Source organism: Mercenaria mercenaria, chromosome 17, assembly GCF_021730395.1.
Source record: "Mercenaria mercenaria strain notata chromosome 17, MADL_Memer_1, whole genome shotgun sequence".
NCBI classification, from domain to species: domain Eukaryota; kingdom Metazoa; phylum Mollusca; class Bivalvia; order Venerida; family Veneridae; genus Mercenaria; species Mercenaria mercenaria.
In genome coordinates this window covers 19270725-19291407 of record NC_069377.1, presented here as the reverse complement: position 1 = coordinate 19291407, position 20683 = coordinate 19270725, and the positions used below count along the sequence as shown (strand labels likewise).

The 20683-nt window shown below is 32.7% G+C and overlaps 1 protein-coding gene across 1 annotated transcript in view; it reads left to right on the top strand.

Annotated features, from left to right (window-relative positions):
* Positions 1–20683, top strand: part of LOC123535601 (uncharacterized) — a 251998-nt gene that overhangs the window by 189463 nt on the left and 41852 nt on the right. Inside the window, exon 15 of the mRNA XM_045318314.2 lies at positions 2531–2602. Within this exon, the coding sequence (XP_045174249.2) occupies positions 2531–2602 (72 nt within the window). The remainder of the gene's footprint in view (positions 1–2530; positions 2603–20683) is intronic.

The window sequence follows — 20683 nt, the reverse complement described above, 5'->3', positions numbered from 1 at the left end:
GAAATAGCGATGTCATACTCAGTTGAACACTGGGTCATGTGGAGATAGGTGAGCGATTCAGGACCATCATGGTCCTCTTGTTTTATAAATTTGGGAGCCAAGACCGTACCGCGGTATATCGAATAGCGTTATAAAGGGTTTTGAGTGTATAAGGTGTAAAAGATGATAATTTCTTTCATTATAGCGGGAAAAAGCAGAGGAATTATTTACATTAAAATGTAAATGCAGTTCAAATGTGTATCTAAAAAATTTTAAAAATCGCCGTTTTGTTTTTTTGTTGCCATGGAAACAAAATGGCCGCCAATTTGACCAAATATTTAAATGCTCATAATTTCCTCAGTTTTACTCGGATTTTGAAAATTCTTTCACTTCTTTAAATGATTTAAGATATCCCAGCTGACAAAATTAACATTAGAACAGCGTTGCCTTTCCCTTTAAATAATTAAGTAAAATCAACACTGTCATAATAAAAGCACAAGCACTAACACTTGGGAATTATCACTTGACACAGGTAAGTCAGTGTAATAACATGCACACATAAACATATACATGTTCTCACAATTAAATCACGATTGCATCAGCAATGTTCATCACAAATTTATAGTTTATGCTTTATTTATGCTTCAAAGTCAAAATCTAACAAGCGTTGTTTCGTAAGTTGTGTAAGTTTACTGACTGAGAATATTGCATGAGTTTCTGTGTTATATATGTTCATATTTTGTGTTTGGTTCCAGAACAAATCTGGTTTATAAATATGTTACGCTTATAATAAACCTGGAACCAAAACCAGTTTTGCTTCACAAAGCTTACTGAAAACATACATGATCATCAGGGCTCCGGAAATTTTGATAACTCAATCGGTCCGAAATGAAAATCCTGACATCGGCGCTACCCCACCCACCGCATTCCCAATATTACATATTTTGTAAAACGTGATATGGTAAAGAAATAAGCATGTCATGCATTAAAACTGAGTTACCAGTCACCACGCGTTACCATGCAATGAAGACGGTTATTCAGTGTTATGTGTGATCATTACTTTGTTTAAATTTCGATGTTTTTCCGAGATAATACGAGGCATTGACACCGTGTGCGTAACTAGTCTAAAAGCCAACGCACGTGACTTCGCTACCGTATACACGGCAGATACTTTGTGATGTTTCCTCATTCTTTGACGGAATTCTATAAAATACAATGCGTCAAAGTGAGTTACACGACACATATTCTCTGCATAACAGCCTCAGTATTTAAAGAATACTCTGCCGCAGACCGAATGTGTACGTTATTTGAACGCTGAGATCGAAATTTCCCGCATGTATAGTACCAAAACGTCACGCGGGTTGGCCACGGATATTTCATTTCACTTACGTTGTACTTCAATAAGCAACTACATTTTATAAAGTTATATGCTTTTCTGATGTAAACAAAATTTCATTTTGAAACTTTTTTTAAAAGACCGATTTGATAAACAGTGCCACTCCGGTTTTCTTTATCATTCGTGGTTGCCCGTCCATTTTTTTCTTTTTTGTACAGTCGGGTTGCAAAGACGATTTTCTGCATTTGTTTCAACTGGAGCCCCAACAAATGAATCATGTAATTTTTTCAAATCAAGTAATTATAAAAATTATTTTTATCGGTTTTCCGTGTGATGTCTCATTAAATCAAAGACCTATAATGTACAATTATAGCTCTTTGATTAAATGCAGCGACCATTTGTTTGTTACCATGATCAAACATAGCCTTTTGAAATAAACCATCCGTCGGATTCTAAATAAAAGAAGTGGATCCCCGTCGAAATGATTTGGATCCAGTCAGACACGTTAGGAAACATTAAAGGATGTGCCGCGCGAGCACTGATTGCGTCACGCGCTAATTACGGACCGATTATCAAAGTGACAATCAGACCGATTGACACGTTTATTGATTATCTGAAGGTGAGACCAACAATTTCCAACTTGGCAGGTGATCGTGTATTGAGATATCAGACCGAAATTTATACTTTTCTCCATTTTTACGGGACCGATTTTTTTCGTTTTTTCACTTCACGAATCGGTCTGAAAAGTCAAAATTTGGTCCAAAACCGACAAACCGGCAAATTTCCGAAGCCCTGATGATCATACATGTATAGATATAGATAGGTATAGATACAGGATGACAAACTGACCTAAGTATAGATACGCGATGACAAACTGACAATTTCGTAAAAAATAAGAGCAATTATTTCAAAGATAAAATAATTGATGTTTTATAAAATCCAGTGAGCAAAATATAAAAGGTAATTCAGCGAAAGGAAATATTTCATGGATTTTCTGTTTACTAAAATATAATGGGCATCAACAAGTCAGATTGTTACAAAGATCAAAGAAAAATTCATGGCATCACAAATTACCCATCTACATTTGAAATATGTATATAGCTACAGTAGCCTTGAAGTATGGTTGATATCAAGTTATAAGAAAGCAATTCATAGGAATGGTATCATATTGATTCTTGTTGAGTATAACATAGTGCTATTTGAATATGTTTACAGATAGAGGGATCAGGTTTTGAGAAATCTCATCCTATCATAGGGATAGTGGTCATGTGTTTAGCTCTTATTAATGTAAGTATCAATAAAACATTAATCATTCTGTTTTCTTACTGGCAATTTATGTTGCATTTTGTGTTTTTTGCTAATTTGGCTATTTCAGGGGGGAATTAATATGGGTTTGATAATAGTTTGTTAGTATTTAAGGTGGAATGCGCCCCAAATTTTTTTGCTGAATTTCGTCCTCAAATTTTTACTGTACATAATTCAAGATATATGCGATTGAGCTCCGGTTTTACTTTGTCGCCATAATGTTCGTGTTTTTTGCTATTATGTCCGAAACATGGCCCCTGACGTCACTTTTCGTGCAACACCCGGTTCCGAGTGCTTTCGGCATTTTTCCTTTCCTGCGCTCTGAATGTCATATGAATGAAAAATACAAAATAATTATCACTTTGCATTCAGAAAATGCTACTCAGTAGTACAAAATTCAGCAAAATAACATTTAAGCTTAGGACGTCAGAGATGATATTGTCACGTCAGAATGGAAAATCTCACATCAAGTTTTGTTACAAATTTTGCCTTAAAATCCAGTTTATAAGAAATCGGCTCGATAAAAAAACATACAATTTTGGTATGTTGTTTTGCAATGTGTGTACATGTAGTAGACACATAAATACTTAGGGGTCACCGACTTATATTTTTCAATATTTGACGATATTTTACCCCTACCCCATGTAGAAATGACATGCTTAATCGTCGTTTATTTAACAAAATAATTAAAAAAGTATGCGAAGCTGCATATATATATACGGTACATTGGGAATGAATTGATGAAATGAATCGACATGAAGTATTGAGAGACATATGGTGAGATTTGCTAAGAAAGTGTAAAAGAAAAAGTCGATTTTCTTTAAAAAGAACAAAAAAACATGTAATAAATTGAAACATTCAGGTGATTACGAACATGTTCCGAAAAGAAGAATTGTAGATATGAAATATCTTAATGAGATATTTGATAAAGGGTGTAAATCATGTAAACGGCATTTCCTTTTAAGTGTTCTGATTGTGAACACGAAACTACAGTTTCTAAATCCAGGGCATCTGGAGAAAAAGGTATGGCTTTTACTAAATCTCCGTACTCAGCTGCAACTGGTGAGGGGTTTATAACATATTTTCTAGTATTTATTTCTAAGAGTTTGTAACTGCACTTGATCAAAAGGTTCCCGCTAATAAATGAATTATTTGCATCGGACCAGCAGTTGTGCTTTGTTGTTATAAAAAGACACTGTCTCAAGAATAGATTCTCTGCGTCTGGCCAGCTGCAATACTTTATCGTCATCTGAAGATCTATCCTTAAAGAATAAAGTCTATTAGCTGGACTAGCTACACTGCCTTACTATGACATCACTGTCTTTGTCTCTTTGTCTTTCTCGTGCGGAGGGAAGGGACTTTGATTGCTGGTCGTTTACCAAGGATGTGAAAAAAATGATACCAGTTGCTCAGCATTATGCGTATAGAACAGACTCTTCTCTCAACTCATAATCTCGCATGAATAAGATGTGGAGATTGAAGTCTAAATTGGTAGAATTTGTTCCATGATTCACAATAAATTAATCCATGTAAAAATATTAATTTCATATAAGATATAGGATCTGGTATACTATTTTCGTGCTGATTATACATGGGAAATAGAGCAACAGTGCCTCGATAAATATTTCTGTTAAATCAGGCAAACCCTCGTATCATAAAATTACATATGAATGAAATTTCTAAATATTTAAAACATGTTTAAGTACCATTTTTCATGAAATTAAATCGTCAGTTGACCGCATACTAGTTTTTTTTTACAAAGTTAAGTTAGCATTTTGCATTACCGTATTTTGGTGTGTATAGGTCGCGGTAATGTATAGTCCGCATCTAATTTTTGCTCTGGAAATGGTCGGAAAATTTAACTTCTAGCGTATTAGTCGCAGTTAAATTTCGGATTTTTTTCCCCAGCAATATTTAATATTTAGGCCTAACTAAACTAAAGGAACCAGCTTTGGAGCCATCTGGTCTAGTCGCGTAATGGCTGCCAGGTATTTGAACACTAATTTTTCACTTGGCATGGCAACAGAGATCTAAATTGAGGCTAGTTTTGTTTAAATTTCATTGTGGATGTATTGTTGACATTTTGGTAGGAAAAATGGGAGAGCAGGTTGTATTTGGTGAAGTCAAGCTCCATTTTAGTATGAGTAGTACTTCCAGGTCACAGCAGTGTGATTTTGATGTCAGTTTACAGTAAGTAAATGTGACCAGAGAAATCTTTCTTAGAAGATACATGACCCCTACTTTTCTCTTCATTTTATAGCGAGCTCGAAGAGCAGGCCCAAAGGGCCTGCTCGAGAATCGAGCTTTACGGTAACCGCAAGTATGTTTTTCCCCTTTTGGTGATGATTTAAAAATTTTCCCGGTCGGAAGTTTTTAAAAAAGGGCGAAACCCCAAAGGGGACAGGTGCCACAGGAAATATTTTCTTTCCGGGTAAATACAGAACTTCTTTCCCTTTGCTAAAAATTACTCTCACTAAACCCAAAACAATGAAAAAAAATTTTTTCCAGTTGTTTAAAAAAAAAAAATTTTTTCATTTAAAAGATCAAGCATGGGCCAAAAAGGGAAAAATGTATTAATAAGCAGAAAAACGGGGAACGCGGTAATAAGTCCCCGGGTGCCCAACCGGGTTCCCATAAATTTTGCAACGTATGTTTTCCCGGTGTTATAGTAGGGTGACACAAAATGTAGATTTTTTTTAAAGGGAAAAAAGGGTTTTCCTCCCAATTTTTTGGGGAGTAGGGAATATTTTCCCTTTGGAATTTAAATGATGCAAAATTTCTATCAAATCCTTTCCCTTTGACCCCTTTTTAGGTTTGGCCCTTATTTCAAATTATCAGTTTTTTCAAAACTCTTAAAAGGGGAAAGGATTTTTTTCTCTAAAATGGGTCTACAAATGTTTGGTAGCCCCTTTGAAAAAGGTCATTTTAATATAAAAAATATAGGGAAAATTTTTTTAAAGGCTTTTGGGGACCTTTATTATAACAACAAATATTTTGTTTGTTCTTTTTTTCTAAAAAAATTTGGGGACCTTTTTTCCAAATGACCGGAGCCACAAGGCCCCCTTTTAAATTTCTGAAATTTAACTTTTTCTTGAAGAATATTGTCAGTGCTAACAAAAATAAAAAGAAAAGGGGGGGTTCAGTTTGATGCAAGAAAAAATAATTTCATTAAAACACACAAACTGAAAAAATCAGCAAAAAAAAAAGGGAGCCCCCAAATTTATACGGGTTGGGGGAAATGATCTAATTTTCCTTTAAAAATTTTTTGTCATGGTTTTTTCTTTCATATCAAAAGCTTCTTCATGTCAAGAAATAGCTGTCATGTGTTTTTAAAACCAAAAAAAATTTCAAAGAAAAAAAAGGGAAAAAATAGCTCTAAAAACAGCAAAAAATTTAGGACTATTGAAATCCGCCATTAGCGACTACCTTTTTTTTTTCGCCCTTTTTTCCTATTTAGTGTCCTTTATCCTATAAAAAAAACTTTTCCGGACAGGGTGCCAATTTCATTTAAAATGTCCCAAAAAAACCCCCAAAGGCATGAAGAAACCCAAAGGGTTTTAGTTTGATATCAACATTTTCCGGGTTTTTTAATGGCTTTTTCAGAAACCATAAACAAAGAAACAGATTTTGCCCAAAAAATAGCTGTCGCGACAAAAGGTTAAAGCATTTAAACCCTTTTAAAAAAATTCAGCCTTTTTTTTGCCCTGTTTTGACTTTTTCAAACTCTGATCTGCATGCAATTAAAACTTTTAAAAAAACCGGTTTATATTTTCACTTTTACCCTGAGGGACAAAAAAAGCAATCAGTACCTAAAAAATAGCAGTTTATGAAAAAAAATACCCCAAAACAGGGGAAAATGTAAATTTTTTTTGGGTTTTTAAATCCCCCTTTTTCAAAAAATTGCCATTAATTTGTCATTTTTTTTAACCAAATTCTAATCAAAACTAGCCCCTTTCCCCCCTTTAAATCTGGCCAGATTTCTTTTTTAAACCAAATGCACCCTTATAAGAAAAACTTTTTTTTTTTTCCCCTGACAGTGTGCCAATTTCATTTAAATTTGAAACAAAAACCCCCCCAAATTTCATGAAGAAACCCAAAGGGTTTTTTAGCTTGATATAAACCCAGTTTCCGGTTTTTTGGCTTTTTTCAGTACCAAAAGACAAAGCGCAGTTTTTGGGTCAAAAATGCTGCCCCGCGACTGATTTTAAGCAGTTACCCAAAATTTTCAGCCTTGTTTTCCCTTTTTTGACATTTTCAAACTCTGATCTCAAAACCCAAAATGAAAATTACTTTTTTTTTTAAACTGTTATATAATTCACTTTTACCCTGTTTGGGAAAAAAGAAAAAAAAAAATCAGTAGCCTATAAATTTGCAGTTTATAAAAAAAATTTACACCCAAAACAGTGAAATTGTGATTTTTTGGGTTTGTTTTTAAAAAATCCTCTTTTTCCCAAAAAAATTTGGGGCCTTTAAATTTTGTCATTTTCTAAAAAATTTTTCTAAATTCAAAACTAGGCCCCTTTCCCCCATTACCCGGGCCAGTTTTCTTTTTTTTTCCCAAATGTCTTTATGGGTTTATAACACCTAAATGTTGTTTTTTCTTTTTTCTATAAAAAAAATTGCCCTTTTCCAATGCCCCCGCACACACATAAAGGAACCCCTTTTTAAAAATTTTTCTGTAATTTAACATTTTTTTGAAAAATATTGTCATGCTAACTAAAAATCAAAAAAAAAGGGGGGTCATTTTTTGATGCAAGAAAAAAAATTTCATAAAAACACAACAAACGCCAAAATCACCCAAAAAAAATTAGCCCCCCCAAATTAAAATTGGGGGTGTATATCTAATTTTCCCCAATAAAAAAATTTTGTCATGGTGTTTTTTTCCAGAAAAAAAAAGGGCTATCTTCATGTCAACCCATAGATCTGTCATTTGGATTTTCCAAAAAAAATTTGAAAAGAAAAAAAGGAAAATACTCTAAAAAACGGGCGAAAAAACGAGGACTTTTTGGTATCCGCCATTATGCGACTACCTTTTTTTTTTCGCGCCATTTTCTATTTATTGTCTGTATCCCCTTAAAAAAAACCCTTTTTTTCCCCTCCCCTTGTCCCAATTTTTCCATTTGAAATGTACAAAAAACCCAAAAAATTTAAATGAAAAAACCCAAAGGGTTTTTAAAGCTTGATATCAAAAACTTTTTCCGGGTTTTTAAATGGCATTTTCGGGTACCATAAGAAAAAGCGTCAGTTTTGTCAAAAAAAGCTGCCCGCGACTAATGTTGAAGCAGTTCCCCCCAAATTTTCGGGCCTTTGGGGTTTTTGGGGGTTTTTTTTTAAAAATTTTTCCTACTCTAAATCTCCTGCAAATTAAAATTTTAAAAAACTTTTAATACTTCCCTTTTACCTCTAAGGACAAAAGGGAAATCATAGCCTATAAATATGCATTTTTTGAAAAAAAAAACCCCCAAAAAAACGTAAAAAATGTGATTTTTTTTTGGGTTTTTTTTCCTCATTTTTCAAAAAAAATTTGGCCATTTTTTTTCATTTTCTACCTTCTAAAAAATTTAAAACCCCCTACCCCCTTTTCCACCATTATCGGGCCCAGATTTCTTTTTTTTAACCAATGCCCATCCTATAAAAAAAATTTTTTTTCTCTGACAGTGTCCCAAATTTCATTTAAAATGTACAAGAAACCCAAATGCATAAAGGGAAACCCAAGGGTTTTTAGTTTGAATAAACCATTTTTCCGGGTTTTTAATGGCATTTTCATCCCCAATAAACAAAGCTCAGTTTTTTGTAAAAAAAAAGCTGCCCCGCGACTTAAGTTAAAACCATTTAAACCCAAAATTCACCCTTTTTTTCCCCTGTTTTTGCCATTTTCTACTCTGATCGGCATGCAAAAATAAAACTTTTAAAACTGTTATTTTAATTCTTCATTTTTTACCTCTGAGGGGACAAAAAATAGCAATCATACCTATAAAAAATTTTTTTAATGAAAAAAAAACACCCAAAACAGAAAAAATGTATTTTTTTTTTTTGGGTTTTTTCCCATTTTCAAAAAAATTGCCATTAATTTGTCTTTTTTCCTTCCCCCAATTCAAATAAAATACCCCCTTTTCCCAAAACCCAATTTTTCGGGCCAAATTTTTTCATTTTTTCCCAAAGTCACTTATGGGTTTATAACACACAAATAGTTGTTGTTCTTTATTCTATAAAAAATTGACCTATTTCCAATGACCGCAGCACCCCTCAGGCCCCCTTAAAATTTCTGTAACTTACATTTTCTTGAAGAATTGTCAGTGCTAACAAAAAATCAAAAAAAAAGGGGGTCTTTTGAGGGCAAAAAAAAAATTTCAGTCAAACACCAACGGGCAAAATCAGCAAAAAATAGCCCCCCAAATTAAAAACTGGTGGGTATAAATTTTTTCAAAATTTTCCATAAAAATTTTTGTCATGGTGTTTTTTTTCCCTGACCCAAAATGCTATCTTCATGTCAAGCAAGACTTCATTGATTTAAACCAAAAAAAAAATTTGCAAAGAAAATAAGGAAAAAGCTCTAAAACCGCAAAAAAACTGGGACTATTTGTATCCCCCCTTATGCGACACCTTTTTTTTTTTCCCCGGCCAAATTTTTCCCTTTTTATGTCTTAGGGCCTATAAAAACAAACTTTTTTCCCCTTAAACAGTGTCCCAAATTTAATTTGAAATGTCCCAGAACCCAAATTAAAACCAATTTGAAAAAGAAATTTTTCCCAAAAAAAGGTTTTTAAAAGCTTGAAATTTAAATTCCCAAACAGTTTTTCCCAAAGGTTTTTAAAAAAGGGCCATTTTCCCAAAAAAGTAACCAAAAAAAAAAACCCCAAAGGGGCTTTTTTTTCCCCAAAAGGATTTTTGGTCAAAAAAAAAAAAGTTTTTTGGGTTTCCCCGACCCCAAATTAATTTTGTTGAAAGCCCGTTAACCCAAATTTTAAAAAGCCTTGTTTTTTGCCCCTGTTTTTTTGGGACAAATTTTCCTTCCCCTTTCCCTTTTCCGGGCTTTTCAATTACAAAAAATTTAAAAATTTTTTTATATATCTTCATTTTTCCCTCTGAGGGCCCGAAAATACCCAATCGTAGCCTTAAATATGCTTTTTATGAAAAAAATACCCCCAAAACAGGGAAAAAGTGATATTTTTGGGTTTTATCCTCATTTTCAAAAAAAAATTCCCAAATTAATTTGTCATTTTTTTTTTTAACCAAATTCTAATAAACAACCCCTTTTCCCCACCATTACCCTGGCCAGATTTCTTTTTTTCCCAATGTCATTTTATAAAAAAAAATTTTTTTCCCTCTAACGGGGGCCCAAATTTTTAATTTAAAATGTACAAAAAACCCCAAAATGCATGAAGAAACCCAAAGGGTTTTAGCTTATATCAACATTCCCCCAGGTTTTTATGGCTTTTTTAGTACCATAAACAAAGCTTTCCAGTTTTTTGTAAAAAAATCTGTCGCGACATAATTTTAAAGGGCGTTCCCCCAAAATTTTCGGGGCCTTTGGGTTTTCCCCTGTTTTAAACATTTTCTACTTTTATCTCCCATGAAATTAAAACATTTAAACTTTTATATATCTTCATTTTTACCTCTAAATGGACAAAAAAAACCCAATCAGAAAGCCTATAAATATCATTTTTATGAAAAAAATACCCCCAAAAACCCGGGAAAATGTGAAAATTTTTGGGTTTTTCCTCATTTTAAAAACAAATTGCCTTTAAATTTTGGTCATTTTCAAACCAAATTCTAATCAAAAATCCCCTTTCCCCCATTATCGGGCCCGGGTTTTAAATTTTTTTAAACCAATGTCACCCTTATAAAAAAAATTTTTTTTCTCTGACGGGTGGGCCAAATTTCTTTTGAAATGTACAAAAAACCCAAAGGGCATGAAGAAACCCAAAAGGTTTTTTAGTTTGATATAAACCCATTTTCCCCGGGTTTTTAGGGGCCTTTTTCATACCATAAGAAAAAGCGTCAGTTTTTTGCCAAAATAGCTTCGCGACATAATGTTGAAGCATTACCCTAAATTCAGCCTTTTTTTTGGGGGCCCTTTTTTAAACTTTTTTCTACTCGATCTGCTGAAAATTACATTTTTTAAACTTTTTAATATCTTCATTTTTTACCTCTATGGACAAAAATAGCAATCGGGAAAGCCTAAAAAAAATTGCAGTTTATAAAAAAAATACCCCCAAAAACAGTGAAAATGGGGATATTTTTGGGGTTTTAAAAATCATTTTTCAAAAAAAGGGGGCCAAAAATTTGTCTTTTCAAAACCAAATTCTAATAAAACTAGCCCCTTTTTTCCCCCCTTATCGGGCCCAGTTTTTAAATTTTTTAAACCAATGTCATCTTATAGGAAAAAAACCCACTAAATAGTTGTTGTTCTTTTTTCCCTTATAAAATTGACCTATTTCCAATGACCGCGGGCACACATCAGGCCCCCCTTTTAAAATTTTTCCTGTAATTTACTTTTCTTAAAGAATATTTTCATGCAATAAAAATCAAAAAAAAAGGGGGGTCATGTTTGATGAAAGAAAAATTTTTTCAGTCAAACACACAAACTGCAAAATCAGCAAAAAAAATGGGGCCCCCCAAATTTACTGGTGGTGTTGATCTTTTTCCATAAAAAATTTTTGCCCATGGTGTTTTTCATGATCAAAAAGGCTATCTTCATGTAAAGCATAGATCTGCCTTAAATTTTAAAAAAAAAATTGCAAAGAAATAAGGAAAATAGCTCTACAAAAAAGCGAAAAAACTGGGACTTTTTGTATCCGCCATTATCAACTCCCCTTTTTTTCCGCGCCTTTTTAGCTCACCTGCCCAAAAAAAGTGAAAAGGTGAGTTTTTTGTGATCCCCGGGGTTGTCCCGTCGTCCGCCCGTCCGGCCGGCGTCCGCCCTTGCGCCCCGCCCCGTCCGCCGTAAACTTTTGCTTGGGGGCCCCCACCTAGGGGTTCCAAAAATTTTTTGGGGGGACTTTTTTAAATTTGGGTCAGAATGTTCATCTTGATGAATCAAAGGTAAATTTTCAAAAGGGGTCCCAAAGGGCCTTCCAAAACTGGGTTTCAGTAGGTCTAAAAATAGAAAAACCTTTTTGACCCTCTCTAGGGGCCAAAATTTTCACAAGATTTTCATAAAAATTTGGGTCAAATTTCCCCTTGGTGTATCTAGGTCAATTCGAAACTGGGTCCGTGCCGTCAAAAACTAGGCATAGGTCTAAAAAAAAAACCCCCCCTTGTGACCCCCTCAAAGAGGCCATTTTTTCAAAAGACCTTAAATGAAAATTGGTCAGAATGTTCCCCTTTGTGATTCAGGTTTTCCCGGAAACGGGGTTCACTTGCCCTCAAAACGGGAGGCCCCGTGGGTCAAAAAATTTAAAAAAACCTTGTGACCCCCTAGAGCCATATATACCCCAAGATTTTTCATGAAAATTGGTCAAAACGTTAAACTTAAATTGATATCTAGGTAAAGTTGGGAAACGGGGTCACTGCAAAAAAAAACTGGGGCAGTGGGTCAAATAAAAAACCCTTTGTGCCCCTTTCCTAAAGGGCACATTTTTTCAGGGGACTGTATGAAATTTTGGTCTGAATTTTTAAATTTTGAGGATATCTGGGCCCAATTCAAAATTGGGGGTTCCCGTGGGGGTAAAAAACTAGGTCATATTTTCTAAAATAAAAAACCCCCTTGTGCCCCCTCTCTAGGGGCCATATTTTTCCCAAGGGAAATTTTTCGGGGAAAATTTGGGCAAGTTTCCCCTTGATATATCAGGTCGGGTTTCGAAGGGGGGTCCCCTTCCTTAAAAAAACGGGTCAGAAAGGCCCAAATAATAAAAAAAACCTTGGGACCTCTCTAGGGGCCATTTTTTTTTTCAGGGGAATCTTAAAAGTTGATCTGAATTTTTTCATCTTAAATGATATCTAGGTCATTTTTTAAAAAGGGGTTTCCCGGGGCCTTCAAAAACTGTCAGTGGGTCAAATAATAAAAAAAAACCTTTGTGACCTCTCTAAAGGCCATTTTTTTTCCGGGGATCTGTATAAATTTTTGGGGTCTGAATTTTCATTTTGATGATTCTGGGGCGGGTTCAAAAACCGGTCATTTTGGGGAAAAAACCTGGGCCCGGAGGTTAAAATTTAAAAAAAACCTTTTTTGACCCCCTCTAGAGGCCAACTTGTAAAGGGATCTCCAAAAAATTTGGGGGTTTCAAAATTTGTTCCCTTGATGATATCTAGGTCGGGTTTTTAAAACGGGGTCCTTCCCTTTTAAAAAACTGGGTCAGTAGGTAAAATTTAATAAAAAAACCTTTTTGCCCCTCTCTAGAGGCCATACTTTTCAGGGACCCTGTATGAAATTTGGGTCTGAATCTTCACTTGATGAATCTGGGTCAATTTTAAAACGGGGTCAGGGTGCGGCCCAAAAACTAGGTCGGGTGGGGTTTTAAAATTTTTAAAAATTTTTTAAACCTCTCTAGAGGCCATTTTTTTCAAGGATTTTCCATAAAGGGGGGATCGGAAAGTTAAACCTAAATGAATCTGGGGTCATTTTCAAAATTTGGGTCATTTTCGGGTAAAAAAAAATTTGGGCCAGTATTTAAAAAAATAGAAAAAAACCCTTGTGACCTCTAGAGGCCATTTTTTTTTTCATGAATCTTCATGAAAATTAGTGAGAATTTTCACTTTTGATGATTTTCTAGGTAAAATTAAAAACACAGGCCCACCCCCCCTTTCAAAAAACAAATTTAAATTGGTTTAAAATAATGGGAAAAACCTTGTGACCTCTCTAAGCCATTTTTTTCAAGGGATTTTTCATAAAAATTTGGGGTCCAAAAAATTTTTATTTTTGAAAATATCTAGGTCAAGTTCAAAACTGATCACATAGCCAAAACTGGGCCCACTATGTAAATAATAAAAAAACGACGTCAAAACTCAAAACGGGGTCTTTGGGGGGAAAGGGGTTTAGCGATTAAAGGAAACCCATCAGGGGCCCCTTTTGTTCTATTTAGTGTCTGTATCCTATAAAAAAAACCTTTTTTTCTTCTGACAGTGTCCCAAATTTCTTTTTGAAATGTACAAAAAACCCAAAGGGCATGAAGAAACCCAAAGGGTTTTTAGCTTGATACTTTAAACATTTTGGTTTTTTAAATAATAGACATTTTTGGCAACTTTGGAAAGTCATTTATTAAAATTTTTGGGGAAATTTGAAAAAACTAAAAAGGGAATAAAAGAACTAAATTTTTTTAAAAAAAAGACTTTTTTTTTTTTTTGGCAAATTTAAATTGCTTTTTTTTATGTTTAAACCCTAGAAATTTTATTAGTAAAAGGGGGAAGTTGAATCAATCTGCAAATATATATCAAATTTTATCGATACAACCTACAAAATTACAAAAAAGGGGATTTAAAAAAACTTTGGCAATTTTTTTTTCGTTTAGTTTCAAAGCAGTTTTTTAAATTTATTTGGGGCCCAGATAATTAAAAATTTTTCCCAAAATCACCTATCCTAATCTTTTTTTGTAAGCAAAAAACCCTTTTTAAGATATACCTACTTGTAAGGATTTTTAAAAAAGTTTTTTTGTTTAATGACATAATTAAACTCACTAAAAATTAGGTTTTTAGAATATGTTAATGTATAAAACTAGTGTATAGATCAAATTGTCTCTTTTTATTTCTGAAAAGAAAGGGGATAAAGTTTTTTTTTAAAAAAATTGTAATAATGACTGTTTTGTCCCTGCTGTACGTATTAAGAGACCTAAATAAACTTTTGCCCCTTTACTTGACTTGTAATGACACAGAATTGCTTGTCTAACCAAAAAATCTAGGAAAAAATGAAAAAACAAAACCGATCAAACCACTACAATCACAAAAAATTTTTTGAATGAAATTTCTTCTTACGCTCAATGTTTTTAAATATTCTTTGTTTTTTACAAATACAGCTACTTTAAAAAAATAAAGAAAATTAAAGTTTTTTTTAAACAAAGGGAAAATTTTTCAAAATGTTGCTTTTGAGTCATTGTGACTGACCAAAAATGATATTGGTAAAAACCTAAAAAAATATATAAAATATTTTTTTTGAAAAAAAACTACTTGTAAAAAAATTGATAATTTCTTTTTTAACCCCCTTAAAACATAAAAAGGGCAGTACATTTGCAATTTTTTACCTTCCTAGCATATTTGTGACCCTCCACTTTTGCAGTTGGGGAGGTTTCAGCACCCACCTCAGAAAAAGAACTCCTACCCAGGGGATTTGCAACCCTTTTAAAAATATCACAATCTAATTAACTGTAAAAACATATTTGTGAGCCTCCTACTTTTTGTGTTTTGGGGGTTTTCCCCGTAAGCAGCAGCCCCAAATCAAAAAGGCTCTTTGGCCCCAAAAATCTAGATAAGGGGGTTAAATTCTACACATTTACTGTATGTTTTAATTGGTCACACAAACATCCAGCTTTCTATTCAAAATTAAAAACAACGGGTTGGGGCAGTTGAATTTAAAAATTTGATAAAACATTTCTATCAAGTTTTTTAAAAACAAATTTTCAACTTTTTATTTTTTTTAAAGTGTCACATGTAAAACATACAAACATTTTACATAATATTAAAAAAAAGACACTTTTAAAAAAGTTTTCACCACCCTTACTGACTTATGGACCTAAAACAGTATTAAACCCAAATTTTTTTCACCCAAATGTTTTGTTTTTAAAAATACCCATTTAAAGTTTACTTCATTTACCGACGGGGCCCATCCACCCCCCCAAAAAGCATTGGGTGTAACCAAAGCATTGCCGGGCAAATATACTACAAAGACAATACATACCCTAAAACCCATTTAAACAAAAATTTAAAAACTTAACACAATTTTAAAAAAATACCCATAATTTTAAAAAAAAATAAAAAACAGTATAAAAAAAAAAGGGCCCGGGCATTAACCATATTCTTATTTTAGAACCCTAATTTTGAAAGCAAACTGAACATCTATGACTTTCCCGGTTTTTTTCAAAATGTGACAAAAGCAATAACCCACCAAAATTTTTTTTTATTTAAACCTATTTGGGAAATTTTTTTAAAAAATCCCTATAATGAAAAAACCAAAAAATTTGGGTTTTTTTCCCCGAGTGTCATAAAATTTTATTTTTCATTTTTTGAAATTACCATAAATAAGAGAAAAAAAATGAGCTTTTTTCATTATTCTGAAAATTGGCAGATATTATTTTTCATAACAAGAAATTATTGAGTTTTCACTATAAAGTGTTTTATCATAATTATTTTTATTTCTATATTTACTACCTTAAATTTTTATCATTTAAAATACTGTTGATGGTAAAAAATTAAAAATTTAAATTTTGATTATTATTTAAATATCAATTTGATTATTGTTATCAGTATTAAAACCTACATTCACTGAAGGGAATTTTTAATTAGCTGCGATAACACAGATAAACAGAAGTTTTTTATAATCGGAAATTTTGGGGGGGGGAGAGGCACTTTCAAAACATGACTCTAGGAGGGAAAAAGTACTAAAAATTAAAAATTGAAAAGTACCCAAAAGTTAAAAATTTTTAAATATTTTAGCGGGATTGTATAGCCAATCAAGGTAAAACTTTTCACAAAATATAAGTGATTTTTTTAACTAAAAAAAAGGGTAGCCCCAAATGTATCAAGACTGAATTTTTTTTAATATTCGTTATTCAACTAAAACATCAAGATGTATCAACAAATAAGTTGTTAGTTCAATATTTTTAATCCTTTTAGCACTCCATTTAAATGATAAAGCTGTCCAAACATTTTTAAAGATGTTAAATGAATAAAAAAAAATTACTGATTTTTACAAGAATTAAAATTGGGAAAATTAAATTTTAAAACATTTACAGTACAAACCCAAAAAATTTGAAAATTATATTTCTGTAATAAAACATAAGGGGCTTAAAAATCAACTCCTGAAAATCAGATTTTATTAGAGTTCCCCATCTTTGTTACAAATTTCAATTTACAGCAATAAATGTTTTGGGTGGGTCCTAGTATTCACTAAAGTACCTAGATTATTCAATAATGAAAAATTAGAAATAGCACCTCTAATCAATTAGTAGACTAGATAAACCATTTATCTTGTACTTGTTTATTTGAACATTTATTAACAACAGAACCCTTTGATAGGAGACTTAAAAATGTAATCAGGTGCAATAAATATTTCTATGATTTAATCAGTCTAAGCCTTTTAAGTTCAAATCCTTTTTGTTCATGTACCTTTTTATTAAATTTTATTATATGTTATGTCCTGTCAATATTATAAATGCAATCATTGTAATTTGTTGCAGCTTTAAGTTTTTGATATTTTCTCCAATTAATCATAAATTTAAAACAAATTTATATGTTGAAAGCAGACTATTTAGTACCCTGTAAATTAACCATATGAAACAAATCAACAATTACAGTTTACTTTTGTGTTCATAAAAACTATGAGCTGAGCCATGCGGAGATGTGTCTTCAGAAAAAATATACTGAAATATATGTCTTTTCAAATTTCAAACAAATGATTCTTCAAAAATAATATTTGCAGAATTCAGGTGCTAATGTCATTGCCATTTCCTTAATACCATCAATATTTATTATTAATTTGAATACTAAATTTATGTACTCACTGAGAAAATTATTTTTATTTAAGACTTCTGCAGTTCACTGAAGGTGTAATTATTGTTAAAATTAGATTATCAATTTATAACTTTTTTTTCAACTTTGTGGTCATGGAAAGTTTATCTATAATTTATTACTAAATTAAATGTATGTACATATTTATAATTTGTGTTTCTTTTCTTTGTGGTAGTGGACAGTAAACAAATACAATTTTTGAGAAATTGCACAAACTTTTTATTTAATATTCAACTATTGATATTTAGGTATAAAAGATTCAACTTTTGATATTTTGAAAGTCTCCCAAATCATTACTTTATGATCTGTCAATTCCATAAATATATTTCTATCTAAACATAAAAAATGCAGATAAATTTTGTAAAACAAAAAAATAGATAATAATAATAATAGTCTATTTATTCAATGAAGTTCTACAAATTCACAATAACTTGTAATTAACTGACTTTCCAATGTCTGCACATTATGTCCACTTATAAAACACAAGTGTCATATTTTCACACATTCTATGTGGTCTGCGTTTTCCAATACCTAGTATATTCTTTGTGGTCTGCATTTTGTAGATCCCCTATATAACTCTACTGGTCTGCACTCTTCTTTCCCTTTGTGGTCTGCGTTTTACCCTGTGCCAATTTTGCGAGAGCTACGGTCAGAAAATTGGCCCGAAAAAAAAAACTGCTGGCAATGTTCTGTCGTATAGGTCGCAGGAACTTTTTCAGGCAGCAAAATGGGTAGAAAAAGTGCGACCTATACACACCAAAATACGGTAGACTAAGAAGGTTAGTAACAGAAATGACATCTAGTCTTCAAGTTTTGAATCTGCATTTTGAAAACCTCGATAGGAATAATCAATGGATAGTAAAAGGTGGATATTGTCCATAAGTATTGACCCGGCCCTCTATAGAGAAATAACTACTGCGTAAGTATTCTTGATGATTTAAAAAAAATATCGCATGTGCAAGTAGCTGCGGGGACAAAACGATTAGCCATCAGTCTCGGGGTTGTGGGTTTTAGTCCTCAGTCTAACACCTTTTTTTAAATTTTAAATTTTCCAAAATTTACAGGACGGAAAATTGATACACTTATCTATTTATTTTGTATGGTTCATTTATTGAAAGACATACACTTGTATTCGATATATTTTGTAGGAAGTGTCGAATAAAAATCTTTAAAGGTATCTTAAATGAAAAGACAAATTACTCCCGAAAATATGCCACAAGAGAAAACAATTAAATTTCGTGAAAGTCGTTGCAAAAGATATTGTAAGAATAAAAGCAAATACGGTAACACTATATTACATTGAATTTAAAAAATGGTCTTAAGTAATTTCGAACCTGTGGTAACGTGCGTGGAAGTCAGACGGTTACCAATAAAGGTTATTTGTGTAACAATGAATCTTTTCAGGATACAATATTGCATAAAGTAACGAAAACGCTGGAAAGTATTAGCGAAGATTAATGAGTGCCAGGTCAAATACTTACAGTCAATAGTACAAGATATACATTTTGTCAGAGGTGTTTCCTTTCACTAGTACATGGCACCTGCAGTTCAGATCGAATGTATCGTGAACATTTCTTATAATAAATACATCTCGTTTTTTAACACGAACGTGAGTTGTGTAAGCTGAAAACACATTCTTTTTAACTCTAACATCATATAGCCTCAAACTATGTGGGGGTAGGGGTAAAGTTATATTATATTGCGAAAAAATGAAGTCGGTGACCCCTAAGTATTTATGTGTCTACTAGACGTACACACATTGCGAAAGAACATACCAAAATTGTACGTTTTTTTATCGAGCCGATGTTTTATAAACTGGATTTTAAGGTAGAATAGCACTTTGTAGTTTTTTTACAACCCGCATATGATTTTCATATCATATTAAAGTAGAAGTTATCCCCGGCATGAATTTGCAACTGTTTTCTTGGTTATTAGTGAAACTTTTTAGCTATGACGTCGCAAACATTACCATGCACGTCTGTTTTGGCGCCACGTTAAAAAGCGATAAAAAATCGGTTTATTTTCTCTCATTTGTTAATTTTTCAATTTACGGCAATGAAATTTACATCTTTATGTGTGTTATACAAAGGTCTACAGCGCTGGATAGTAGTTGTCACTTTTATTTTCAAAACGATGGAAAAAATGAAGAAAAACGACATTCTCAAAATTTTAGTTTTATTGAAAAAAATCGCACACTCGTTGAATTAACGGGAAAACGGCTCGAAATTTTTTTACCAAAATTTTATATATTTAAGATAAAATTATATATAATAATATTCAAAAAAATTGAGAACTTTTACCATCTAGTATTCTTTTTAATCACTGATTTTGTCCCCTATCCGACGAACAAAAAGTGACGTCAAAATGCGTTCTTAGATACAACGCGGGTATGGTTTCGTAAGAATAATCTATATACTTAAAAAGGCATGTATGCACTGAATATTCCCTTATAAATGTACTCCATTTTTCTCAATTCTTAATTGTTTTATAGTAAAAATATTTCGTGAATGAATTTCATATAAATTCTGTTTCCAGATCTTGTTAAATCTGGCAAAAATGTGCCGTCATGATGCAATCAAAGGCATTTATAAATATACCAGTTTTTAATTTTTTACGAAAAGAAAATTGTTTGAAAATTTTAATAGCTGAAGAATGTAAAAGCTGAAGAACGTTAAAGAGGATCAGAGCCCGCCCGCCCGCTTTGCTCAGTAGTGATAGCGCAGATCTGCGGATCGTGAGTTCGAGCCCTGAGGGAAACTTAAGTTCTCCGTGACGATATGATAAAAGACAGTGTCTGAAATCATTCGTCCTCCACCTCCGATTCATGGGGGAAGTTGGCAGTTACTTAGCGGAGAACATGTTTGTACTGGTACAGAATCCAGGAAGACTGTTTGGTCAACTGTCCACTGTTACATAACTGGAATACTGTTGAAAAACCCAAGACAAACAAACAAAATAAAAATCTCATGACAATAGTGAGGTCACACGAACATATGACATAACAAATTCAATCAAGTATAGTGATAAAACAATGTCTTTCAGGAAGCCTTTTCCGCAGGTAAAATATCTTTTTTTCTAAAATGTAGTAGTGTTTGACAATATCTTGTTAGCCCACCATCATCGGATGGTGGGCTATTCAAATCACTCTGCGTCCGTGGTCCGACGTCCATCCTTCCGTCCTTCCATCCTTCGTTAACAATTTCTCGTTATCGCATCTCCCCAGAAACTACCAGGGGGATTTTGACCAAACTTTGTCAGAATGATGTATTGGTACCCTAGTTGTGTCCCCCTGAAAATCAGACTGGTTCAACAATTCTTTAGTGAGTTATGGCCCTTTGTTTATTTCTATAATTTACATAGATTTATATAGGGAAAAACTTGAAAATCTTCTTGTCCAAAACCACA